This window comes from Sturnus vulgaris, chromosome 1, assembly GCF_052056855.1.
Source record: "Sturnus vulgaris isolate bStuVul1 chromosome 1, bStuVul1.hap1, whole genome shotgun sequence".
NCBI lineage: Eukaryota > Metazoa > Chordata > Aves > Passeriformes > Sturnidae > Sturnus > Sturnus vulgaris.
Genome location: NC_142243.1, coordinates 75,378,476 through 75,406,011, shown reverse-complemented (window position 1 = coordinate 75,406,011; position 27,536 = coordinate 75,378,476). Strand labels below are relative to the sequence as shown.

The 27,536-nt window shown below is 46.9% G+C and overlaps 1 protein-coding gene and 1 long non-coding RNA gene across 9 annotated transcripts in view; one reads left to right on the top strand and one right to left on the bottom strand.

The window, feature by feature from the left end:
• On the bottom strand, positions 1–25,948 carry LOC148225312 (uncharacterized). Of its 8 annotated transcripts, XR_015805586.1 has the most exons (5): positions 19,115–24,477; positions 18,583–18,770; positions 18,294–18,393; positions 15,808–16,217; positions 1–2,425 (listed from the first exon to the last, which is right to left on the bottom strand). It is a non-coding gene; the product is annotated as an uncharacterized LOC148225312 (long non-coding RNA). The 8 variants fall into 8 exon arrangements; XR_015805579.1 differs by adding an exon at positions 25,881–25,948 and having other exon boundaries at positions 18,294–19,254; XR_015805584.1 differs by having other exon boundaries at positions 18,583–24,477.
• PHLPP1 (PH domain and leucine rich repeat protein phosphatase 1) overlaps positions 24,993–27,536 on the top strand; it is a 134,657-nt gene continuing 132,113 nt past the window's right edge. Inside the window, exon 1 of the mRNA XM_014872427.2 lies at positions 24,993–26,358. Coding sequence (XP_014727913.2) covers positions 25,008–26,358 — 1,351 coding nt within the window. The 5' untranslated portion in view covers positions 24,993–25,007. The remainder of the gene's footprint in view (positions 26,359–27,536) is intronic.

The following is a 27,536-nucleotide window of genomic DNA, read 5'->3' as shown; positions in this document are numbered from 1 at the left end:
CCCAGATCGCTGCCGCAGGCTGTGCCTTGCTTTGCAGGCACCGAGGCAAGGGCAAGCACAGGTTTTGCGTTTCAAAACGGTGAAGAGGGATGTAGGGGCTTAAGAGACACCATGAGACTCCTGTGCCAGGCTTGCAACGTCTTCCATCGCCCACAGCTCACTGTAGACTTCTGTTCCAGACTGCCCTAGCTCTGCTGGAGTGGTAATTAGGGTGGATTTTGTCCTACTTCTCTCAATAAAAGGTTGCTCGGGAACCTCCCTGTTCTTACAATTAGAAACCAGCTAAGAAGAAGGGAGCAGCCACATGGGGTCAGCTGGGGGATCCTTCTGGGTATCATATGCCAAACATTAGTCAGCAGCAAATTTTAGCAGGAAAAGCAAGACCTGTTAAATTTAGAGAACCTAGATTATAGCCACACCAAACAAATCTTTCTCTGGAAGAAAACACAAGACATTTGTGAGGCCACATCCAAGTGTGCCATGTCCTGTTGTCCAGGGTCCTTGGTACCAGATCAGATCCAGCAGAAGGATGTGGCATACAAGGAAAAGACAAGAGAGATGGATTTGTCCAGCCTGTAGAAGGGAAGGCTTGAAAGGAGACTTCAGTGCTATCTGACGCTACCTTGCAGGAAATACAGAGCCATACTCACCTTGGAAATGCATGGTGAAAGGATGAGAGGCACTAAACAGAAGTTATGTACAAGGATATCCCAGTTAAACATTATCAGACAATTTTCACAGAGTTGGTAGTCAACCAGCCTGCAGGCATGCACAAAGCTCTCCCAACAAAGGCTTACTCTGACTTTAAGCTGGCTGTGCTTTGGGTAGGGAAGGGGCCTGACACTTCTGACTTTACTTATTGTGTGATTCCATGTATTGCTTATAGGCATACCTGATTTTTTTGTTTAATTTATATGTATACCTGTAGCTCAGGCAACTGTAAGTGTAATCACCCTTGTCTAACATCTCTTGTAATATGACCCTGTTTTCACTTCCTTGTGGTACTACCAGACACCACCCATTTATGCTAAAATTGCCAGTGAAGCTCTTTGTGCAGCATCTTTTCTTTCAGTATGTTAATCTCTTTCCCTTTGCTGTCCCAGTTTTCGTGCTGTATTTCAAAGAAGGAGATTTCTGACAAAGCCATGACCAAGATCCAGGTGGTGGCTTGGAAGCCAGGCAGCACCTCCAGCAGATGTGCCTGACAGGGTTATCAGGGTTGATGCTCCAGCTGTGCAGATGATCGAGGTTCACACTTGAGCTCAGCTCCTGGGTCTCCTTTCTGTGGTGGTCCTGTTTCCCAGACAGTGACACAGCAGCCACGTGTGGGTGTCTGAGTACAGCTGGTGTTGGTGGGACCCTGCTCTCACATCTCCAAAACATGGCCCTGGGGTTTGGTGCCCACAGGGTGGCTCATGCAGCGGCTCTGTATCCACACCTTGGGGACAGATCTGACCTCTTGGTGTCAAGGCCAATCAGGCAATTACAAACCAAGGTGGGACAGCAGGTCCAGAAGGAAGTAGGTCCTTCCCCTCTGCCACCCACAGGAGGCCAATTGCTCTGGATTCATTGCACTCTGAAGCCAACAGCACCATGCTTGCTTAAAATGGCTGCAACCTCCACGCCACCCTCTGCCATGCTTTAACTATCTCAGGTGAAAAACATATCTCAAATGAAGCTGGGGCTCTGGGCCATGAGCAAGCCCTTCAGCATTACTGTCCATATTGCCCTTTTTGCAGCCTGTCCTTTAATGCAGAAAGTGGCACTTAAAATGAACTGTCATACTCGAAGGACCAACACTCTCACTTGTGAACCCTATGTGAACCCAGGAAAAAATCGATAAGGGGCTTAAAAAGACCAGCAAAATAGCATTTAATCTCCTCTGTGTCAGCAGATCTGCAGAGCAGGTTTAGGGTTGTTTTGCATCTGGGACTGAAATAAAAAATGCCATGTAGGATTGCCTGCAGGTGATTAAGTTTTGTTTTAAAACTTTAAACAAACATGAAAATCTTAGTGTAAGCTTCTCAAAGATTAAGCACTCATGAACTTGGGAGGAAAGAGCATAAAGCTGGCATTCATGAGATTTAGGATTGCTGTCTTCTCTACCACTGTGCTACATGGAATGTGACTATGTCCTGCTTCATTCAAGCCAGATCTTCCACTGAAATCAGAAGGCATAAGTTAGCCTGGGAGCTGAGGGCTTAAACACTGTCAGGAGATATTTGCTGGGATTCCTCTCCTTCACTGCCACCTGTGAGGTGTTGCGAGAGCTCTTGGACGAGGACTGGTCCCTACATGTTTGTAAATTATGAGCTCTGATTTTATTGTTCTTCTCTGAGGGTCCTTATAAGGAGTTGTGTTGCCTCATATTGGTGTCCACACTTTGTCTTGTCTGGAGATACTGATCACAGCTTGAAGTCTGTGGCTGTAAAGAGAGACAGTAAAGTCAGTGACCTGGGGTGGGCTCTGGTATGTGCAGCCGGGGGCTCCAATGAAGCTGAAATGCCTTGTCAGGTTCTGTGACGGGTGCCAGAGTCCTGAGCTGCTTGGAGCCACTGGCAGCAGGGTACACACAGCCCCAGTCTGTGCACAGCTCTTCATCCTTGTGTGCACATCCACAGCATGTGTGGGAGAAGGTAACTCAATTAGGTGTCCCTTCCTTTTTTTTTTTCCCCCCGACGAAAGAAAAAATGTTGAGCTTGATGAGAGCAAAAAACCTTCACATTATCAGACTGCACATTCCCACCCTCAATGAAGGCTGCAGCAGAGCTGGCACTCACCCTGTCCCTCAGCCCCGGGCAGCACCTGTGACCCCACGTGCTCAGGACAGTGGCACCTGACTCACTTCCTTCTCTGGGTGGAGCAAAACCTCTTGCATGGCAATACCTCTGCTGACCCCGGGTGCAAAGGTTGGGCAGTGCTTGCGTGTGGCCAGCGGGAGCGGCTTTTCTCCTCCTCTTTTCATGTGACATAAATGGGAATGACCCAGGGTTTATGAATCCCAGATGGAAAATGTCAGGAGTGGAAAGCAGAGCTGGTCCAGAAGCCGTGTTTCCATTTGCAAGACTCATTTTGGGCAGGGGACATGTGGCCATTTGGTATTTTGGGGCAAGGACTGATAGTTTTTCCTGTGAGTAAAACAGCGTCCACCCGTGCAGTTCAAACCAAAATCATCATTGTCACAAACATGCTTCAGCTTCTGACCTCAATTCCCTCACAGTCTGCAGGAAAAAGAGGATTGTTCCCCGTTTGCCCAAAGAAGCAAGCAGTGTTTGATGTGTGTCTGCACAAAGGCGGGCAGGAAGAGGGATGTTCGGTGCACAAACACGGCTTTGATTGCACAGTTGTATCATAGATGGGGGTGATACCAACAATGTTGTGCAACAACAGAAGGTGTTTCCAGAGTTACACAACAGCTGGATCCCGTACTGTAGATCAAGAAACTGTAAGTAATTTATTCCAGGTAACAAAGCACACCCTATACAGTGGAAGCTTGGTGCATTACACAGACCCCCCCCCGCCCCGCAACTGTCCCAGCACGGACGACAACATTTTAATTTGTTTTGCATTAATGTGCTTGGCATAAGTGAGGGAACAAAGATAACCCTTCTGAAATAATAAGTGGTATCTGCTCCCGTGGAAGATGCAGGTGCCTAATAGCTTTCCATGGAGATCCCATTTGTGAGCACAGGGAAAGAAGTCAAAGTGGCAGCAAAATCCAAGTGCATTGGATGATGGTGACAGCTCCAAAAAGCACACTTCTACATGTGGTCACGGTAAAACCTAAATTTTCCACTTTGAAAAGCCAGGGAAAACAATCCTTATCAAACCTGACTTCCTCAAAATATACCAGATGTATCCAGGGCCACTCATGCTGCCACAGGAGCACATCCTAGGAAAAAATAAACAAAACCAAACAACAAATGAACAACAAACAAACAAACAGAAGTTAGCTGTTTCTGTTAATCTGGTTTATAGAGAGAGGGATGATGCAGAAAAGCCTTGGTGAGCTCTGTCTTAGAATCCTTTTCCAACTGCTTCTAGAAAAATCCTGCTGTAAATCCCTTGCAGTTGCAGTACCTCGGGTAGTTCTGGGAGACAGATGAAGTTGCCATCTTCTGCCATGTCCCCATAGACTCTTCCAGAGGAAAACCACCTCCAGGCAGAGACACCTAAGCTCAGTTAGGAGCCTCACAAGACCAGACTAGGAGGGCTGAAGACATTTCCCTGCGCAACACACACTGCAAGGCTTTTGGGAAATGTGCTGTGGCTGACACAGTCGGTGTCAGCAGCCTCTCCCCTTGCTGCAGAAACCCCTGCAAGGCAGCCCTGGCCACAAATACAGATCTGGTGATGGCTCCAGGGAAAACAGAAATTGATTTCTGCTCTGCATGGGAAGCCAGAAGGAATCTGGTACTGGAGTCAGGTTGGGAAAAATGACCAAGAAATAGGCCATACTCACAACTGAAGCATTCAGCCACTAAATGCCCTGCTAAGGAGCTGATGTCATGAGGATTAGGAAATCCACTGCTGTGATATGATGTTTACTTGGCTCTGGAGTTGTAGCATGAAACTTGTGAGGATGCTATGAATTGAAAGCATTTGTTAGGACCTACATGAAAACCAAAGTCAGGAGCTGTCCTCCATCACAAGAGTGGGTTCACACAAAGTCGTGAGATTTCGTCTCTTGCTTTCAGTATCTGCATTTTACATCAGCTCCCTGTGATTAAATGAAGAATACAGCATGATTTTATAGCACACCCTGTGCTTCTCATAAAATCTCTTGGCAAGAAAGATTTTTTTTCAAGATACACAGTAAAAACAACAAGGCTTTCTCTGTATCCACAAAATAATTTTTTCTAGATCTACTACTGAACCAAGTAGAACCTCTTCTCTTTGTATCTTTTATTTCTTGGCAAACAGTGATCACTGCAATGAAAAATGTTTGAAAGAGAAAATCTTGTGATAGAGTTTATCCAAGATATTTTTTTTTCATGGGGCACATTGCTGACAATTGCTCTGTGCTTCATGACAAGTTCAGAGAATAATAAACTACTAGGAAAAATGTTTCCATTCCAAAAAAGAGCATTTATGCCCCTCAGTCAGAACCTGGCTGTACTTACTAAAGCTGGTCCAAAGAAATAGTTATCTGTATATTTTGTAAAAGCTTTGAATCCTTTTTCCTTCCCTGCAGTTTTTCAACTCTTCTCAAGAGAAAGTAAGTGCAAAGCCCCTTTCCAAATTCTGAGATCTGTTGTTTTGGTTTTCTTTTTTTTTTTTTTTTTTCAGAAGAAGCACCAAATGCCAGAGGAGGACATTACCAGGATTCATGGCATCCCAGTCAAAATTTGCAGCCTGTGTCAGGGAAGCCAAATTCCCATTAGCACCTGAGGTTCAGCCAGCAATACAATTCCTGTTTCTCTTTCTGTCCTTTTTTTTTGAGCTGATTCACCACCTTTGTCACCCCTGCACACCAGGCCAGCCTAAGGACAGTAGCCAAAGGAAAGCACTAACCTATGAGCTGGTACCCAGAGGAATGGCTTAGGATCTTCTACTGGGAGCAGGAGGCATTACTTCTACTGCAAGAGGAGTTCTACAACTGCATGTGTTAGAACTGGGATAGAGAAGTTAGAGAACCACCCTCATGCTATAATTCCTTGGCTTCCTCATTAGCTTATTTTCAAACCCTAAATGACCCAGATGGAAAGAACAGTGCCTGCGCTTTGCTCACCCGCAATTAGGAAGGAAACAAGTTTAAACTGTGTGTGTTCTGTCTGTGGCAAAGGGAAGACTCGTGCTCCCCAATCTGCCCCCAAAATTACTCCTAATAGGACTAAATAGTGTTTTGCAACCGGGCTCTGGGCAAGCAATGAGCTGCCGTGGGGAGGCTCTGCTGCATGCTACCACCAAAACGCCAGCGTGCTTTCGCATGTATCATGCTATTGTTATTATAATGGCAATTAACGAGCTGTAAACAAATTATATGTCTCGATACTGCCCTTTAAATGAGCTGAGGTGCATACCTAGTGGTAGGTAAAAGGTAAAACAACAGCACTAGACAAGTCGTTTCTGGAGCCATTACAAGTAATTTGCAAGCGCAGGCATCTCAGTTTTGCAATCTCACTCATCTTCATTTCCTTCGAACCCTTCATCTTGCCAGCGACAGCAGGCCCTGGCTTCTCTTTTGGAAAGATTTGCCTTTACTCAGCTCTCTTGCTCTGGCTGTGCTTGTGCAAGTGCTGACAAATGTTTAACTCCATTGATATTTCTAGCCTGGAGTAAAAGAGAAAAGCAAGTCTTCTGTGGACAGGGATTAATATTTTCTCCTAAATTTTCCCTTTTAATTAATATGTGAAGAAATTAGGGTTATATTTGCCTAAGGGTGCTACTTTTGTTACATGCTTTGCAAGTGCCTGAAGTTGCTGCTCTAAGCTTCATTAGGCAATTTTAGCAAATCGGAGCACGTTCCTGAGCCCTTGCTGCTTATCCCGCAGCCTCATGTTTTTGTGATCTGCCCTATGCACAGGGAGCTGCAGTACAGAGGAACCCTGAGAAACAAAAATGAAAACAAAGGGATGCACCCGGCAGGTGCCTGCTAAGCAGGACCCCTCGAGTCTGGGCAGTGGCAGCCAAAAATGTGCGTGGGTTCCTGGCAGGCAGCTCAGTGAGGGGGGGGATAGGGGCACACAGACAAACTGCAAAGAAAGAGAAATCCACGTGCCAGCAAACAGCTGTTGAGTAAAGCAGCACACCTGCACTAGGATGCTGGGGGAAAGAGCCTGGCAGTGGAAAGGTACGCTGTGGGATTTAAGGGATAAGGAGGCAAGGCAGTTTGTCCCAGATCTTTGAGTCTACGGGCTCTGAACAAGCACAGAACCCTGCATTGTAACAGAGCCCAGTGTAGGGAGCGACCTGGCCCCACAGGCCCTGGGCACTGTGTGGATCCAGAGGCACAGCAGCCCCTGGCACTCCAGGGGTGGCAGGACAAAGCCTGCTGTGGTACAGTGCTCTCTGGCTTCATCTCCCTGGGATCTTAAAGCCCTTTGGAATTGATAAACAATTCCCATTACATTACAGGATGATATCTTTCATCCTTAGTGTTTTTTTTGGGGAAAAAACCCAAGCACAAGACAAACCCAACCTTCCAGGTGCTGCTGCTTAGAGAAATTATGTGAGCTCAGCTATCTTACCAGTGGGAAATGCTGTCTTCTCCCAGAGCAGTGTCTACTATAAGAAGGAAAAATGTAGTATGAAAAAAGGGTTGAATAAGAAAAAGGGGAAACACAGAGACCATTTTACAGTAAGGGCTTAGGAATGTTTACCTACAACAGCAGCTCATGTCACAGCCACGGTGAGCAGAGGCCAGACACTGGGTGCATGTGCATGGCTAAAGGTGCCTTGAAATGGGAGCAAAACCCTCTTCCAAACCGGGCTTTGCCATTTGGGGAAAGACGGGCACGCATGCCATGTAAAATGTAGGTCAGGGCCACGAGTAAGTGCTGGGGTGCTCTGCAGGGACCTGTGTGATGGACTAACCAAGTCATACAAAGAGAAAACATATCAAGATCCCCTACAGCTGGCCTCAGCTTGTATCACTCACTAAATATTTGATGAATGCTAACTGCCTAACCTACTTTACTCTTCCCGCCTACCGCAGCATTGCCTGGCTCCTCCATTTTTTCTCTATTATTGATGCATTTTTGAGGAAGACCCTGTCTCGCCACAAAACAGCGATCTTAGATGTGAGACAAAAAAAGAAACACAAAAAGAGAATGTAAAACAGACAACCCCAGGAAGAGGAAAGCAATATGCAGGCAAAGGAAAATATAAATTGAGTGGCAGGGCACTATCACCATTTTACAGTTGAATGGAAACCAGCAAAGTCTGGTGATGAAAGTGTGTGGAGAATCACATTAATCTTCTATCCCTTCCTAATAAAAAAAAAGTAAAATTGATTTCACCCTGGGAATTGCACAGGCATGAATCTTACTGATATAACTATATGGAAGAATTGCCAAGGAACGTCATTCTATATGAAATTACCCATTGCGTCATTTTAAAGTTCCATACTAATTCATGCAATATCCAGTTTTGCCACCATAAATATTCATGAAGGAGAGAGAAAAGTGGGTGCACGCAGGACTCCAGGTGGCAGAAGGATTTTTACGTGACAGACACTTCAGTAAGGTCACTCAGTGCATGATTCTCCTCCTGCTGAGAGCAGAGATTGCTGAGCCAAGGTGCTCTCTGGCCTTATCAGAATCAGGGAAAACAGATGAGGAGCAATAAAAATAAAACACAGTTATATTGGATGAAGTCCCACAACAACCCTTGCTCCAGTATTTCAGAAGCCAGGGTTCAGTTTAATCAAGCATAGCTTTCCTGAGCAGAGCTGCTCATGGAACTTGTACGCATGGGGATGTGTAGTGGCAGCTCCATCAACAAAGAGACATTTTTCTTCATTATTTACAAATCATGGTTGGCTTGTGCTTTTTGGCCAGCCAAAGAGGAGGAATAAATAGTGGGTAGAGTGGGTAGAGTGACACAGAGCAGCCACTGGCCTTTTCCAAAGATTATGTCAAATACCTGCACCTTGGCATTCCTGTTACCTTCTCCTTGTCTCTCCCTGTGCTGCCTTGGGGATGTCCCTGCGCCCCAGTTTGAAACAGCACAACAGCTCTGGCATTAATGGTATGGCTGAGCACTGAGTTTCTGTGGGGCTGATTTATGCTGCAGGAAAGTGTTTTTTTCACTCTGAAATGACTCCTTTCAACGAAACAGCACTGTGAGAAATTGGCCTCATCAGTCCTGCCAGCTGGGGAGGGACACAGTGTGCCAGGGATGGCCACATCCGTCTGGATCTGCGAATGCACAAATCTCTCATGCTGGCTCCACGAGCAAAGCCTGGACCATGCTGTTTCCATGAAATCTGCTGATTTACTGTTTTATTTTACTTCCAATGACACGTACCAGGGCATGACTCACTTATTTGCTCTCTAAAACCTTTTATTGTTTAATTGTTGCAGTCTTCCATCCTCAGCACAGGAGGGAACTATCCAGGAAGAGGACACCTGGCAAGCCAAGCACGTACAAAGCATTGCCCCAACGTGCAGGGGCAAGCAAGGGCTGTGGCGTAAGCCAGGAGGGGATTATCAAGGGACACCAGGAACCACATTCTAATGTGAATCACACCAGGAATCCCATTCTATGATTCTGTGGTCACTAATTCCTGAAACAGGAATGCTTTCATCGTACTCGTTTCTATAGAATAAGTGTTTAGCGCCTTTAGCTTCTACTTCTCTTCCCCAAAACACCAGTTGCACGTGGGTAGGTAGCACAAACACCAGCAGCACCAGTGGGAAAGATGGGTGACTCTAACAAGGAAAGTTCATGCAGAAGTTAATTATTTGCAAATTGGTAGTGATACTTTGGCCTCAGATACTTGAAGACTTGGCTAATGGCACTGCTGGGCCATGAGCAGTTAGCTGTCTGTAAGACTTGATGGAGGATGAGTCAAACTGTGGCTGGGTACAGAGATGGACAAATAGGGTGGCTGCCTTTAAAACTGAGGGCAAAGGAGAAAACTGGCCAACTTCATGCCAGTGCCCTGGAAATACTGGAGCAAACAATCGAATATGGACTAATTCACACTTGGTGATAAAAGGAATGAGCACTAAATGAGCGAAAGCACATTTATTACCTTTTATGGCAATTATCAGTCTTACAGAAAGGAGAGGCAGTAGATGTCACGTGTCTTGTCTTCCAAGTGCTTTTGACAGTATCTCTGATGCCATTCTCATAATGAGTAATCTCAACAGAGAAATTTACAAGAGGCTGACACAAGGCTTGTCAAATTGTAGCAGGAGGGTGAGTGACAGCAGGCGCAGTGGCTGCACCAGGAACAGCAAGGCAGGCTGGTGCCAGGGCTGGCATCATCACTGGTGTCACTGTGCTGGGGGGAAACACAGGATGCAGTTCTGAACGGGGACAAACTCATATCAGATGGTGCTATCAGGCAGGAACAAGGGACAGATCCAGTCAGGCAATAGCTCGGCTGGCAGATTGCTGGGCAGGAGTCGGGTTTGTGAGCTAGAGCCTGGGAGCACCGTGGTTCTGAGACAAAGGCTAACACCATACTGGGATGTACCAACAAGGATATGGCTCGCCAGGGGCAGGCACAAGCCCTTTTCCTCTACCTGCTGCCAGTCAGGCTGGTTTTGGGGTACGGCCGTCCCAGAACGAGAGCACCCTAGCTGGACACAGGGGCAACCATGTGGCTGATAGGAGGCCTGGAGAACATAACCTGTGAGGGAAGTCCAAAGGCACTGCCCTTGTTCTGCTTGAAGAAGGAAAGAAGGGTATTTCAACACATGGGGCTGCAAAGCGGAAGACAATTATTCTGCTCTCTGCCTGTGGGGCAGCAAGGCAGTTTCAGGATAGTCACTGGGAAATAATTATAGCTGGTCAGGGCAGTGGAGCAGAGGACAGACAGCAGCCAGACATGGAAGTGATGGAGTCCCCGTCACTGCATATCTAAAGGACAACCTGTTGGAACAACATGTGTACGGTTTATATATTATTGTTGATATTAAACTAAAAGTAATATTTTTGTACAGGATCTATAATACTCTAAAGCCAGTAAGAGGCAGTAAATATCTCACTGGGATCCCTTCCAACCTTCATTCTTCATTGAGCACACTTCAGACTGAAATTCTACATGTTACACATCACTTGTAGGAGAAAAATCACCCATGCAGAGCTCAGCGTGAATGCCAAGCAGGAAATGTCCCTCACGACAGTGCACTAGTCCATGTTTTTCAGGCCATAGGACACATCCAGCTTTGGAGTGTCTGCCAGAAGCTCCAGAGAGTCAAGATCTGTAGAGAGTTAACAGCACCAGGGCAAAATCTGAACCACTCCTAAGTACTGAAACAGCACAGACCAGGGACTGTGAAGAAAGATTTGCCTACAGATCAGGGAAGTAGTAAAACCAGTATCCTTTTGAGCTGGGGGCTCTTAGGGCAAGCTTTTCACAAACTTTCAACTGCAACCCCCTTTCTGAACAAGCCAACACAGATTATAAATCCTTACCTAAAGTGGAGCTTTAAGAGAAACAAAGTAATTTGTGACTTATGCCCTAGGATGTCTGTGACTGTCTCTTCTCCTGGCCCTGTGCCTGACGCTGACCAAATCTGAAACTTGATTTGGAGGACAGGGTCAGATGTTCCAGTTTGCTCCAAAGGGACCGGTGGCAAGAAGAAATACATTGAAGATCTTTTTAGGTGTTTGTGCAGAGCTGGCCTGTGCAGCGCTGACTTGTATGTCCCTGAGAACAGCGAACCACACTCTAGGAATTATTCTTTAAGCCTTAACATTTTCACCAGCTATTGGAAGGCATTTTGATAATTACGTCAAGCATAAGGAAAACATCTCTATAGTTACTCGGTAACTAAGATACTTTGTCAACACAGAAGTGACAGGGTTCTTATTGCCTTGTTAGCTACTTGAAAAAAATGGAATTGTTTACTACAGAGGCATTCAACATATTGTATTTGCTAATGCTGCATTTCAGTGCTATGGCCATGGAAATCAAGATGATTTAATAGCCAAGAGCTTGTCATGTTTGCATCATGGAGGAGCTTCTTTAGGAAAAAAAATAATGCTTGCACGGAATACTTTATATACACAAAGTGTGTTTTATTTGATGGCAAATTAAATTGAAACTCAATCAGAAGATACCAATACTGTAAAGTTACTTGTTATCATTTCCCAATTAATTTCCAAAGACATGCATCACTGTGCTGGAACTTGCATTACCAGGGGCATTTGAAGGCCCTTGAGTTTATTCAAGTCAGGTTCATAAAAAGAAAATTCTGGTAAATATGGCAGAACAAAAAATAAAGGGTATTCACAAAGGCTGCCTTCTGTCTGTGGGTCGGTGAAGTCGCCTCCTCCTAAGCATCAAGAAAATGAAAGCTGTGCTGTGAGAAAACAGCTGTTTAGGAAGATCCTTTTAAACATAGATGCCGGCATACTGCTGGGAGCTTGGCTCTTTTTAATGTTTTGCTACTGCCTTTTGATTTATTATGTGTTCCGTTCTCCCCTGGCCCCCTGCCCACCATTTCAAGATGAATGAAAGAGGTTAGCTGTGACAACAGCATGGGGAATGTGTGCACCGAAGAGGTGAGCCTAGAAGAATGAAACAAGCTGCAGTATTGGATATTCTGCAGTTGGGTTTATTTAGGGTAATTAATTGTTGCTCTTTCAGAAATGGAATGAAGCATGCAGCCAAAGACAAGGGGTGAGGAAAGCCACTGTCCCTTCGGGGAGCAGCATTAGGCTTCCGTGCTGCCCTTGCACACCTTGACACAACCACACATTCCCGGGGCCAGTCTGGAGCCCCAGGGCTCACCCACACTCTCTCCACCCCAGGGAGTCCCCAGGTGCCTGCGCTGCCTCGGCGCCAGGAGCAGCTCAGCCTTTTGGAGGGGCCTTCGTGAAAACTCTCTTTAACTGCCAGCGAGCATGGAGCATTATGCAAACAAATTTCACTGAAAATGAGGAAAAGAGGAAACCATAGGAAAAGAAATTACAAGATCCCCTGCTGCTCAGAAGCAACTCCCTTGCTTTCTAAAGTAGGCTGCATAAATATTGATCTAGCCGGGATATGCCCTACATTCATTTGCACAGACATTATAAATGTGCTTGAGAATGAGAAATCAATCTTGTTTTCCTGAGCTGTAACCATGTACAGGCAAGAATGTGTACAGATAATGCAAATCACAGTTCTCAGGCTTGCCACTTAAATATGGAGTCGGAAAAGGTGTTCTTGGGGAATGCAGGAGGAAAACATCTTCTTCCCTATTTGCTTATTTTCAGATATTTCCAATTAATCCCTACAGAGACCACTTAAAACACCTGCCCACTTCAATTCTACCTATAATCTATCATCCAACTAGTTTTCTGTATTTTGCCTGCTGACTTTGTTTAGGTTACTGTTTCATAACCTCCTCCAAGTAAGGTGAGGTACAACCTCAGGCATTCCTATAACTTTATGTCTCTCTCTGTCATTAGCCTTCCATCTGGCTGAGCACTGCAACACCACAGCTGGGAAAATCATATCATTAGGTTGCAAAAGCAGTAGCGTTCCTGCACTAGAGAGCCACAGGGTGGCTTCTGGAGCACTGGGTGATTAATAATTAATGTGTAATTGTTGGATAATCTGTTCAGACGGTCCGAGTGTAGAAAATATATGAGTATTTTGTCTGGAGAATGCTGCTACTAAAAGAATAAAATTTTAACAAGCCTGCTCTTGTTACACTACTTAATAGCAGAAATAGTATAAAACTGCCACATCTTGCTATACATTGTCGTGAAAGATTCTGACTTTTTGCTAAGCAAAGTGTATGTGTTCATAAAGTAGAAGATGTGGCAAATGTTAGGGGACCGAGATAAGGAATTGCGTGTCTAGCTGGATTTTTAAAAGAAAATGATTCAACTGTTTTGAATATGTGATCTGCCTTCTTTGAGCTACCATTTGGCTGATTCCTCTGCCAGTTTTATTGGCTTGACTCATTATTTTCAGTTATTTTCATCTCATTTTATGCATTCTAAATAACATCACCTTTACAGAAAGCATTTAAAATGGTTTTATTGCTTCAAAGAGAAAAAAACTTCAAATTAAAAACATAGAGTCCCTTTTCATAAACATAACTCCAGAACAATATAATGCAGTAAATAAATGGAATAGGCTTTAGATGGTGAAAATGGTATCTTTTAAGACCTGGCAAAGGCAGGAAGAAAAGATGAGTCAAGTGATACCTATTTCTTCTAATTACTTGCCATGCTGACAGAGCTCATCACCATTGGCCTTGAAATGAAATAATTGTCATGCTGCATTTCAAGGCTGTGATTCAGGAGCTGCGGGACATGTCTTTCTGTTTCACAACATTGTTATAAATGCAGATACTCAACTATACTGTGAGGATGCTGAACTTAGAATATTCCTGCATTACACAAGTAGGGTTTTTTTGAACTCTGACTGAAATATGCAGAACTCCATAACCTATCAATTTATTCTCAGTGACTAATGATCCCGCATTAAAATGCTGGATATTCGTATAATGGGCAGATGCTCCACATTAAAAAACGTGTTTTGTTCAGCGGTACATTCAATGTGATTTGTAGCTACGGTGCAGAAGCAATCCAAAATGATAAATTTGCTTACTGAAGGTAGCTGTCAGGCTGTACTAAGTGGAGGAGCAGAAGCACCAGCTTTCAGAAAGCAATGTCTTCCTACAAAACAATTTCAGCCAAAGATAGGGAGCTTAGAGGATAATGCAATGTTACAGCTGAAGTACCAGGATAATTGAGCCTATAACATCTGCTCTAAATGTAGTGACACCAAAAATAAGCCCTTCTGTCTATGTTGCTGCTCCTTGTTAAAGCAGAGTGCAAATATGCAACATGACCCCAGCACATCAGGGAATTTGGGAACAGAAGCAGCTTGCTATCACAATTACCCTTCCCCTGCCAAAGAAGGAACTTTCTCAGCAAAATATAACAAAGACGTTGCTTGGGTTGTTTTCCAATAACCTTTACAAGAGAGAAAAAGGGATCATACTTAATTAGCCCCTTTAATAAGAGATGTTCTGGTGCCTGTTTTACAACTGGAAGAAAGCATTTGGGTTAAGGTGTTTGATTGATTTTGCCTTGATTTTTGCCTTGATTTTTAGTCATAGAAGCACAGAATGGTGTGGGTTGAAAGGAATCTTAAAGATCATCTACTTTCAACCTCCCTGACGTGAGCAGGGATACCTTCCAGTAGATTGCTCAATTAGAAATTGGTAAGTTTCTTGTAAGAGACTGTATTGAATCATTCCTGAAAGAAAAAGGGGGAAGGGAGACAGAGAGAAAAATATAGGTGTATTATGAGGACTAACTCCCCTAAGACTTTCTCTTTGTTACAAATTACTATTGAGTTTGATTGACCAGAACCCTTAATTTGCGTATTCTGCTCTGTTGTGATTTCCCCTGGTTTGAAGCAGTGGGAAACCAATCCCAGCCCGTCCAGCAAATCCACCCACAAATACATGCTGCTGGTCTCCCTTCCACAGTACAAACACAAAGGAATATTCAATTAAATTGAAAAAGGACACATTTAAAACTGATAAAAAGGAAATAAATTTTTTGCACAGCATGCAATTACTTGGCCAAATCCCTTCCCACCTAGTATTATCACAACCAAAATCTTGACAGGAGTCAAAGGAAGACTGCTAATACATGCATAAAAATAAACAAGAGCTTTGGAAGAGATTTATACTCATGCTTCTGGGGTAAAGCCAGTTTCTAATCACTGCAGTTTTGGGAATAGGTTTTCTGAGACTGGCTATCCCACACCATTGACCATCACTGTCCTTTCATCTTTCCTTGAAGTGTGTGGTAACAACCCCTTTGCAGCAGGATGCTATCTAGAAGGACCAGTAGTCTAATCCACTTATGCTGCTGAAAAGATGTAGGTAGGAAATCCTGCAAATGATTTACAAACCATTTCAGTATCTCGACTCTTGCCAAAAAGCAGCCCTTGTTTAGATTGTCATCATTACACTTGTTCAACAGCGACTACATTGACAACTGATTCCTGGCTGAGTGACTCAGCCTGCTAATTCCAGCCTGCCTGTACTTCACTGAGGTTTTGTGCTCTGTGAGGGTCTGGCTGATGTGATCTCACTTTGACGTTCGCCCTGCTCCTGGAAGGATAACCTGAGGAGGCCCAGGGGTCATCCGATATAATGCACATTTACTTACCAATACTTCTTCTCTGTACTGAGCTCTGTCCATTGGACATCTCATACGGAGGCTTTCCAAATTCCTTGGCTTTCTTCACTCAGTGCATCCCTTCAGGGATTGTCGTGGAGCAGCCTGCATTTGTGCCTGCCTGACGTCTGCCATGATGACTCCAGAGCAGTGTGACCACTCCTCTGACAGCTGGTCTGCACCACTGATGACAGAAGGAGAGTCAGTAGAGCCTTTCCAGTAGCTTCTTTCTGCAGTTCCTACACAGCTTCCCTGAGAGCTCCTGAGCGGGGTTCCTGGTCTTGGAGACCTCTATGGTCTGTCTGATCTGGAAGAGCATTCATTCTCAGAGTAAGTGAAGAGGAGCAAGCATGTCTGGTGGTAAATGCTCCCTCAAGGCAGCAGAGCTCTGGCTAAAGCACCTGAGAACAAAACATCACACACTGGGAATCAGCAGATACTTTTTGCAAGCAATGCCACCATGTGGGGGAATGATGTGATAAATGGGTTTCCAGCAATTACCTAAAAATCCACTGCAAGTTCCTTGTATGTTGGGATCTGATAAGAAGAAAATATAAAAGGGCAGCCAAGAATGGTAGGACACAAAATACTTGGCTATCACCCAGAAACGCCTGCGGCCCAGCTGTGCTAAGCCGTGGCGGATGTGAACCCTGGCCAGCAGCCTGACTGCAATCACTGTGGAGAAGAGCTCTCTGGCTGGCTCTTGTGTGCTGGACGATGGACCAACCTCATGGAAAACCCCATGGAAAACGCTGGGCTTCTTTCAAAAGCCTGATTGCTCACAGTCACAGGTACCAAGGCAGCTCCATCCCTCTGCCTCTTCAAATCTGCAGGAAAACTCTTCATTGTGTGCACCACCTTTTCACTTTTTTTTTTTTTTTTTTTTTTTTTTTTGTCAAAAAGCTTTGGCTCCTGGCAGTATGGCATTCCAGATTTGCTAGTGGTGCAGGACAGATCTATTTGGTGTGGTGAAGAAGTGTGTCAGGTTGCTGGAAGGTGAAGTTTGTGCTATTATTATGAAAGCAGGTTATCAGTACCTGTTGGCAGAAACAATGTTCCTAAAAATCCAGCTGACTTTCAAACACAGCATTTGCCAACTGCGTGGGGGCCACCAATGGGTTTTCACAATGAGTTCACTGCCTGTCTTATGAAGAGGCTGATGAAAATTTAACCCCAAGGCATGTCTTGATCTGCAGAGTGCTTAGGTCACAGGCACTGAATATCTTGGAGAACATGCTACCAGTGACAGTGCCTGGGCATGTATGCGTTTGGGAAAACTAAGAGCTTATCCCACTCTAGCAATGAGAATTCACATCAGTTTGGATAACCTGGGTTTTATCCTTGTTCTGACCAGAACAGGTGGAGTCTCACAGAGCATTCAGATCTGTTCTTGGCAATTAGAAAGCAACAAAAGATGCCTTTGGAACACCAAAAGCAGGATGATGCTGCCTCTGAAAGAGTTTGGATGCCAATTATATACACATGACTGTAGTTTGGTGTATCCTGTTGGATACATCTGCAAGGCTAACAATGCACGCTTTCACCTCAGTCAAATCTGGATCTCAAAATATTAGCTGTTCTCCCTTTCCTATGGCTTCCCTTCCTGACTGTCCCAGGCCAGCTTCTGCACAGACTGACAGAGAGCAGGGAGCAGGGCATCACAGTGACCTCCACTGTGGGTTACTGTATGGGGAGCCACATGATCTCTTGGTGAAATGATAGACTCATTTTCCTTGAAGTTTTGTTTCGCCTCACCCATGAATTCCAAGCCCATTCCCGTTGTTCCAGTGTATTGCAAAGAGCTCTCTTAATCTCATGCAACAGCATGTCATAGCCCTGTGACTACGCAGTCATAGCTGGAATGGCTGAGTGAGTTTGCAAGGGAGGGATGGAGCTCTGAAGCCAAGGCACCTTTGGTAGCCACATTCAGCGATTCTGCACATAAGTTCATGGCTTCCAGCCTAGAAATCAATGGGCATTTTGTCACTAGAAAAGCTAAGGAAGCTACTCTCCTAGATTTAGCTCCTTATGGTCATTTTCATCAAAGCTCAGGTATGTTCCCTACAGATTTCCTGAAAGCCCTTCTGAGATGGGTGCCTGGGGAGTCACAGAAGTGACAGTGAGTTATTTTAGTATTAACTGCTAAGTTGATCCTGCCAATATTTTAATTGTATAAGGCTTTATTTTGTTAATTTCCTTGGAGGATTCCTATGTTTACTCTCAACAAGAGACACCTTTAGTGTTGAAGAAATGAATTTAAAAATGTTCCTTCAAAGGGCATAATGTGCATTTTTGCTTATACTTAAGTAAAGTACTCTAGATGCAGCTGTTGATAGCACTCTGTACTAGGATAAATCATCACTAACACATATTTTGAGGGTTTAGCTTCCCCTGTGCTAGTCTCACTTCAGTGCTTATGACATTGACAAATAAATAACTTGCATTTGTGATAGACTCTTACTGTATTAAAAGGATACCTGAGATTCTTCAGGCACAATTTGTTTCAATGCAGAACATTCCCATTACCCTGATGGCAGTGCTGCTCCCGTCGTCCTGGCCCACTGGAGTGGCAACACACTGTGCAGAAGAGGCAAATAGAAGTGAGTAGGGGCATGACCTTTCTACACCAACTTTGTTGCCAAACCTGCTGTATGGCGGAAACATATCCTCAGTCTCACGTGAAAGGCCTTTATGTACAGCCTTTAAACAACAGCCAGTATCCTTCCTCCAAGATATTTACAAGGGAATTAATGGGAGATGACTAACCTCGTGAAAAGCTGATACCAAAAATGCTGGAATCTCTTGGGTCACTTCAAATGCGCTAGTCATGCTATTTAGGGCATTATGTAAAACCATCACATTCCAGTCACTGTGTTGGCTGCAGCTTAATGAATCCACATTAATCCATCTCTATCAGTGGTGATGAATACTGTACCTTGAGGAGTTGTAGAGCTCTGAAACAAAAACGGCTTAAGACACCATATGAGGAAGAAAGATAAAAAGAAATAATTACAAGGAAGGATTTATAAAGTTCTGGAAGAGAATCTTTTAGTGCATTAATATCTAACAGGCAGTAAAGCCCTTTTTCTTTAAAAAAGCAACAAACAAAACAAGTAGCTTAAAATGGAAGAGTCGAAGACACAGTAAGAGGATTAGTGTATAGGGTTGCTGCATCTACTGTCAATTACAAGGTCTGGCTTTGCAAACAGTATCAACACAAATTAAAAGCAAAATCTGTAAAATACTGGTTTAATTTTAACACAGTATCTAATATAACACTAGAATGTATAACACAGACCTTTTCCTCAAGTTTGTTTCCTCTGCACGTGGATTTCAGCCATACAGTTAACTCAGGATCAGCTGCTCATTGCCTTGAACTGCAATGAAGGTGCTGCTGTTTCCTTTCTTTCTTCATGTGACGAGAACAAGAAGTATGTGCTGGAGAAGAAATTCCAAAATTTGCTAAGGAAGCTACACCTCCCAACTGTTTAACTGCAATGCTAACAGAGCCCAGCCTGTGCATGTCACAACGGGAAACATTCGTGTAATCAAAGGATCTCCACACCACACCGCTGCTGATGGCTTAGGAAAACCCTGCCTTGCTGAAAGCAATACAGGTTAGCTCTACAAGAAACTGAAATTCAAGTGGCCAAGTACTGCAAGTGAGAATCACTGCCACTTGAACAAACTCACAGCTGGATTCTGCACCCAGCTCCAGCCCCTCTGCCCAGAGGGGGCTGGGACAAGACTCTAGCTTACCAAGAAGGAAGATTCACAGCCTGGTACTTCATTTTCAGAACACGGGAACCTGACTTGTGCCTATCACCTTGAGAGAGGTCTAATGTGCAGCCAAGAAGGTACTTGCCTCTTTTCTCCTCTCTCTGTACTATGAAAATATTTACATTTACTCGTTTGTAACATGCTTTGAAGTGCACTGCTTCATGAACATGTAGTACTGTTGATATTACTTCTGTGCAAGTGGTTTTGGAATCAGAAATACAGATCAAACCTTGCTGAAAGGTTTATTTATTTATTTAGGGAGCTGTAGGTACAAATAACCTCCTGGACCGTAAGAATCCAGTGTTACTGAATATATAAACAAAAGGGCAACTGTAAGATCACTTACAGCCTTTAAATTATATCTCAGGCACTGAGTAATGGAAACTTCCCTGTTCAAGAATAGTTCTTAATCATATCCTCAGTATAAGAACACTTTTATAAGTAGACGTTTCCCTGAAGCACCATCTTAAATACCTTACTACACCGAAGGCCTTACACACCAAGATGAGCACAACTGCCACGGAACAGACACACACTATTGTGCTCAAGTTCACAGCTGGAGCAGCAATCAGCATAAAATTTCAGTTCCTTGTTATCTGTATATCCAATTTGCTCCTACAGCTGTAGGAGTATGTGCAAGTATGAATGAGGGGCACAGGTGCATACCTAGCCTTTTGAAAAATGAAGTTAATCCCTACTGATACAATATTATTTGGAGAACAGTTTCCATACGACAACATTCAATTTCTCTTCAGAAAGAAGGTTATTCTTACTATATTGTTTAATTTGAAATGCTCCCTTTGCTCATCCATCTCCCGGTCTCTGAATTACACATACAGTGGCAAGTGTCTTTTGTTTCAGCATTTGACATTGAAATAAGTCTCTTGCTTTGTCATCTGTAGAAAAATTCTCCCTCACTACAAAAACAGGCTACTAAAGAAGAGAGCTGAGTAAGCTCCCCAACACTCTGCAGGGTTGAAGGACATTAAATTCTTTCTTTGTAAGCTCCCTTTCCACCTTCACACGTTAACTGGAATCACTAAAGTGATTCATACCTTCTTGAAACACAGATGAACATTTAGCAGCATCATTGAAGATGACTTACAGCAGAGAAAGTATAAATATAATCTTTCCCACACTAGCATTTCTCAGCACTCAGCTTTTGATCCAGAACTGACTTGTCAGTCAAGTTTTCTGTAGTCAAGGACTGGGGATTAAGAAATTTCTGTTTAATGATGGCATATTATTTTGCAATGATATCTTTGAAAAGAAAACTGAAACTGGGTATTCACTGCATCCCTTTGAGTATAGTTAATGGTAAAACTGAGTCTACAAAAGCTGTTTACTATCCCACTGCAGCAGACATTTCTGAAAAATTAGACAGAACAAATAAACCATCATTGAATTGTCTGGCAAAATATTAACTGTAGATAAACCAAGATGTTACCAGAAATGAAGGGGTATAATGCTAACAAAGAACAGAAAAGAACAGAACCAGCAGCAATATGAATCAAAGCTGGACCTGGTCTTCTCTTCTACATTCATAATGAAAGAGTAAGGAAAACCACAGCCATCAGCTGATGCCCATAATCTATCCCTTCCCGTGTAGAAACATCTAATAACAGCACAGTGTATCCCTGAGGGCTTTAAAGGAATCTGTGAGAATTGGGGGAGGCAGATTTCAGAAGAGGCTGAGCAGGAATTGACACACGCCAAGCACAACTGCAGTCAGTCAGCTCCAGGGATGTGTATGGAGCCTGATGCCTCCTGCTGTAGCAGCTGCCAGCAGAAACATAGACAGTGAGGATCACAACAGCTCCAGCCTCTGTGAGGATTTCAGCTAAGGTCTGATAACTCTGGATGTAACACTGTCCTCAAAAGTCTTCTTGTGGTTTCAAGACCTTCTGGCATTTTCCTTCACCTGTGTGTGAGAGTGTATAATTTGTTCATTCAGATTCAAGAGTAATTCATAGTAATCTCCAATAAATCACTTTTTATTCCCTCATTTTTTGTTGCCAACTCCTGTAATCAGAAAACTTCTCCTCAAGATCGCCTGAGTCTGGGCGGAAAACTGCAGATTGCAAACCACCCTGTTTCATTTTACCTGTCTCCCAAACAGCTGTCATCAATCCAACTTTAGAAAAGGGAAATGTGTATTTCACCCTTCCACTTCCTCCTGTCAAACATCAATTTCATAAACTCCATTCCCATGTCTGACGACACCAGTTAATCCCTATCAAAATTCACAATTTCAGGAGAGTTTTAGAGTATATATGAGATACTGGGAAATGGAAAATAGCAGAGCTTTCTCATAAGCTGGAGATCTCAATTTAAATATGCATATACTTAGAGATTTCACTTCCCTGCACAATGCAAAAATAACCAAGCTAGGTACTGCTAACATTTGGAGGTGCTAGGCCACTGCAGAAATTGCCACCTTCATATTCAGCAAAGTATGAAAATCGACCGCACTCTCCCTTTTCTTCCCACAGCTCAAGTCAGGGTTCACAGGATGCCGGGAGCCTCATTGCAGCCTTCTGCTCCTGAAAAAATTTCACAGGGCAGAGATAAATCCAACGACTTCCCTCTCCCCTCAGGACTTTAGTACAGCTACTTTGTTTCTGAATTGCATAAAGCCATTCATGAGTAGGGCTGCTGCCAGCAGTGAGTTTTAGCCTGGCAAGAGGGAGGGCGAGGTCCCCGGACACTTCCCCGAGTTGTATCGCCGATGGCAGCAGCTCTGTCCGGACTGGCAGAGAAAATCTAGAGCTGTGTCTATACCAGTCCACCCCATGGAGGATCTGGCCCAAGGCTGTCCAAATGACCTTAACTGCGTGTTCCTACACTATGGGAACTATCTGCTCAGAGGACACAACAAAAGTGTGTTTAAGTCTACCCAAGAGGGAAAACAAAGCCTGCCAGGGAATAATACTGTTGCTGCTTCTAAGCACCTTGGGGTAAAGGCTCTGGAGTTAAAAAAAGAAAACAACCCACAGCTATTTGAGTCAAAGGGCAATGCAATGTTGGCATGTGAGCAAATGTGCATAGACTACCCATGTGTAAAATTCAGGCTGAAAATTGGAAGGAATTTCCCAACAGGGAGGATGGGGTGGCCCTGGGACAGTGTTCCAGTTAGGGCAGAGGACAAATCAGCTGAGCTCAGTTCAAACTGACACAGCTTTTTTATCTGCTGTGTTAGGTGGACCTCAGTAACATGTAGGATGTGGTATCTCCAGCCACAAGGGAGAAAACTGGAAGCCCCAGGAGATGTCTCTTAGGTTCAATGCTCTGGAGTTTTTTTGTGTGTGGATAAATATTCAGGTATTTGAACAGTTTGAGAAAGGCAGATCTTCTCTCTTGCCACTCCACCAAAGAAGAGGCGGGCTGGAAACTGTCTGCTAGAAGCATTTCAAGCATCATCATTAACAATAATGCTCTTAGAGCTTGCTGTCTCCTTCTGAGTGTATGTGTCTTTGTGTGTTTGCATGTAAAATATTTCTCTAACACATTTCAATCAGGGGACCTGGTGTAACCTCTATGAAGTAGGTGGCGCAAGGGTGGTGCAAAGCAGTAGAAATAAATCAGAATGTATCAAACAGCCAGAACTGGAGCTCATCTATTCAGTTATGACTTCTGCTGCGTGTTGCCACTGTCAGCGGAGGTTGTGGGCACCCGTTTAATGGCCAAGTGTGCCGTCATCTTCTGTCAGTTTGTGCTCTTGAGTTCCAAAGAAGTTCCTGCTGGTGATTGCAGCTCTAGATAAGGCTCGGCATGAACTCCACAATCAGACCAGTTAGTCTGCAGATTGTTCTGTTCAGAAAGTGGGTGGTTTTCACACACAGTAAACATCGGCTTTGTTGTTACAAAAAACTTAAAAGGCAGCTACATGATTTCATTGTAAGTGCTTTGGGGAATACCTGTTTTCTGTGCCATGTTTCATCTGCTTCTATGTGGTACGAACACAGTAATGTGGAAGTGTGGAGAAATGTTTTATTAGGAGAGGTAAACCTTAATTTTATTATGGTTCTGGTTTATTTTGGGGTTCATATATTACACGTGTGCATTAAAAAGACCAACCAGCTAAAAATAATGTTTCGCTAGGTTTACCTTAGGGTTCTCAGCGATGATTTATCTCCCCTAATATTGATATAACTGGTCAATTGCCCAGAACTCCCAATTTATTGCAGTCTACTGCGTTTTTCATGAATCTCTGGCAAGATGCTTCGCTGCGATTTTACCAAATGTATTTAAAAGGTGAGATCTCAGGGAGTTACAGCCCCATCCAGCCGGCATTACTCAGCTAAAACATCTCCTGCAGCATAAGAGATTTCTCTGAATTCCACAGTATGGTGTCCTTGCAGTATAAAGACTCACATGTTTACACTGCTAATTGAACGTATCTGATTTTCCTTTTCAGTAACTTCTTTTAAATCATGCGACACGTGTTTTTTTGATTTTTTTAATAGATGCTTCTCAGCAATTTTCTACAATGGGCATCTTCGGTAAGTTTAGTCCCTGAAATACAATGACAGACTAATGGCACTGAAACCTTCTGTGTCTACTCACAAAGCAGCTCTTCTTACAGTATATGCGCGTATATACACATACGCGTTTCCACCCACATTTCCATGTCTCTCTCCATCTTGGATCTGGAGAAATCATCTCCCTCTTCAGAGGGAAAGACTACCGGGGCTCACTGCTCGGGTTCTGCACCGAGACAGCCAACGAGGAGAACGCGTCAGGTTGGGCGCTCACCGGACCTGCCAAAGCCTCTGGGCAGACCTGAGGAACACAAACATGGGGCGACGGGACAAAGTCCTGGAATGATTTTTAACACGGATTCAGCCCTGCGCGGCGAGGGGCGGCAGCGGCACGCCACACCTCTCGGGGCAGCGCCGACACCGCCGGCGTGCTGCGGCCTCCCGCCCGCGCTCCCGCCCCGGAGCCTGCGCGGCCCCCAGGGCCGGCGGGAAGCCGCGGCACTGCCGGGACTTGCGGCCACCGAGGGACTACAGCTCCCAGCGGCCCCCGCGCGCCGCCCAGGCTGGATGGGAGTCACGCTGTGTTTATGGGCGAGGCCCCGCCCCGCCGCGCGAGCGGTGGCGTCACCCTCGCGAGCCTCCCTCGCTCCCCGTGGGCTGGTTAATATTCATGAGCCGCGCGCGCGCGGGGAGCGGCGGACGGCGGCGGGATCGCTCGCTCCTCGCCTGCCTCCCTCCCTCCCTAATGGCGCTGGCGACAGCCAGGCAGCGGGACTGAGCCGGGCACCGGCGGAATGCTTCCCGCGGCTGCTACGTAATCCCCCCCACCCCCGGGACGCGGCGCCGCGCTCCGCTCGGCCCCCCCGCGCCGCGCCGAGCGGCGCTCTCAGCAGGGCGGCGGCGGCGGCGGCATCCCCGGCCCCGCGGGCGATGGAGCCCGCGCAGCAGCGAGCGGCAGAAGCCCCGGCGGCGGGAAGCGGGCGGGGGGAGCCAGAGAGTGGCTCCCCGGGCAGGAGGAGTCAGGCGGAGAGCAGCGCGGAGCCGTCGGGCGGCGGCGGGCAGCTGGACGGCAAAGCAGCCGGGGGCCCGCGGCGGAGACGAGGGGCAGCCGGCGGCTTCACTCCTCCCGCGGCGCTGGCGGCCAGCGGGACTCCGGCGGCCCCCGGTGGGGCCGGCAGCGCTAACTCCCTGCTCCTGCGGCGGGGGAGGTTGAAGAGAAACCTCTCCGCCGCCTCCACCTCTGCCGGCGGCGCCCCGGCCCCCTCGCTGGGTACCCGCAGCTTAGACAGGAAGGCGCTGCTGCTGCTGAAGCCGCCCCGGCAGCTGCAGCCCCTGCAGCCCCCGGAGCGGGACTGGGTGCGGCGGGACCTGCAGAGGGGCTGCGTCCACGTCTACGAGCGGCATATGAACTGCTACCTGCGCCCGGTGCTCTGCACCCTGGAGACCACGGCGGCCGAGGTGGCCGCCCGGCTGCAGCAGCTCGGCCACCGGGGCGGCAGCAGCGTGGTGCGAGTGCTGGGCAAGGCGAGCGCGCCGCCGCCGCAACCCCCGCCCGAGCCGCCGACGGGCCCCGCCGAGGCGCCGCCCGAGCCCACGGCCGAGGGGCTGCGGCCGCAGCCGGACGAGAAACCGAGGAGCCGGCGGGGGACGCGGAGCGGGCTGTCCGGAGCAGGCTGCGGGGAAGCGGCGCGGCCCGACCGCCTGCCGCTGTGCAGCGGCGCCGAGGAGAGCGACTTGGCCGGCGGCCGGCCGAGCCCGGCGCCCTCCGACTTCAGCCCCGGGGCGCCGCCGGCCGAACTGTACCTTGCGGGGCCGCCGCTCTCCTGCCCCTCCCTGCTGGGGGAGCTGGGGCCGACCGGCTCCGATACCGAGAGCTTCAGCCCCAGCGCCGAGAGCGTGTCTGACCGGCTGGACCCCTACAGCAGCGGCGGCGGTGGTGGCTCGTCATCTTCGGACGAGCTGGAGGTGGAGCCGGCGGCCCCCGACGGGGTCGAAGAAGCAGGTGCTGGGCCGTGCCGGGGCCCCCCCTGCCCGGGCGAGCTGCCCCCAGGGCGGGCAGTGGGGGTGCCGGCGGGCGCGGCCGACGGGCGGGAGCAGCCAGCGGGGCCGCCCGCCCTGTATGTACAGCTGCACGGGGAGACCAGCCGGCGGCTGGAGGCCCATGAGAAGCCGCTGCAGATTCAGAACGACTACCTCTCCCAGCTGGGCTTCCGGGACCTGTGGCGGGTGCAGGAGGAGGGCATGGACTCGGAGACCGGCTGCCTCATCCGCTTCTACGCCGGTGAGCGGGGCCGGGGGGCGACCGTGGGGAAGGGGCGGGAGCCGCGCCCACCGCTCCGGCTGCTGGCGCGGCGGGCGCCGGGGTGAGTGGACGGCGTGCGGGTGGCTGGGCGCTGCTCCTCCGCCGGACTGTCCCTTGTCGCGGGGAAGGCAGCCCGGGACTGTCCCTTGTCGCGGGGAAGGCGGCCCGCCGGTGTCTCCCCGCCGCGCCGGGGTGGGGCCGTGCCGGGAGGTCCCCGGCCGCGGCGGGAAGCGCTGCTGGGAGAAGCCGCGGTGTCAGCGGCGCTCAGGCTGCTCCAGCGCTGTCCCCGGGGCAGCCTCCCCTTCCTTCAGCGCCTCGGTAATGGAGGTCGCGCTTGTGTTGTTTTCCCGTTCCCAGCAGTGGCACTGGGCGTTCGAGGTTAAATCAGCGTTAATCTACTACTGCTTTCCCTAGTGACGAGGAATTGCATCGTTGCCGCTGCCGGGCACGGGAGGTCGAAGGCTGTTTGTTCCAAACGTTTGCGGGATACCGGCAGCTCCCTCAGGGTTTAGCGGAGCTGCGTGCCCGCCCCATCACGGAACCGAGGGCACGGCCGGCTCTCTCCCAAGGGGGGAAGCCCAGCTCAGTTCTTGCTCCTGAAATAGGTTACAACAGTACAGGGCGCGCGGATGCCTGCCCTGAGAGCCGTGCATTCCTGCAAACAAAACACCCTGCGTTTGGCTTTCCGCGGTATTGGCATCAGTTTTTCCCTTTAGAGTGGTGGAACTTCCCTGAGACACTGAGGGCAGTACGCGAGAGAAGTAGGGAAGCACAGGTCGTGGTCTTTGGAAGCGGAGTGGTCAAAACCTTTATAATGAAAAGGCGCAGCTTTGTAATATAGCTTTGCTGTTACAACGTACAGTACAGAATTTGGAGAGTGTTGGGTGGAAAAGTTAGCTCCCACGTTGTAATTATGCAACCTTCTGCAGTTTTAGGGAGGTTTAAAAATACCTTGTGTGTCAGTTGAGTTGGTTTGTGTAAAAGACTTACTGTGATCTCAGAACTTCTTGGCTTTTAACTGTCCTGTACATCTCTTCAAAAAGAAGACGTTGTTTAATGTCCAAATATGCATTCAAATACCTTGTAAATTTTCCTGTGAAACAGGTAAATGTGATATCCCGAGATGGGGTCATGCTAGCAAAGTAGCACATGCCATC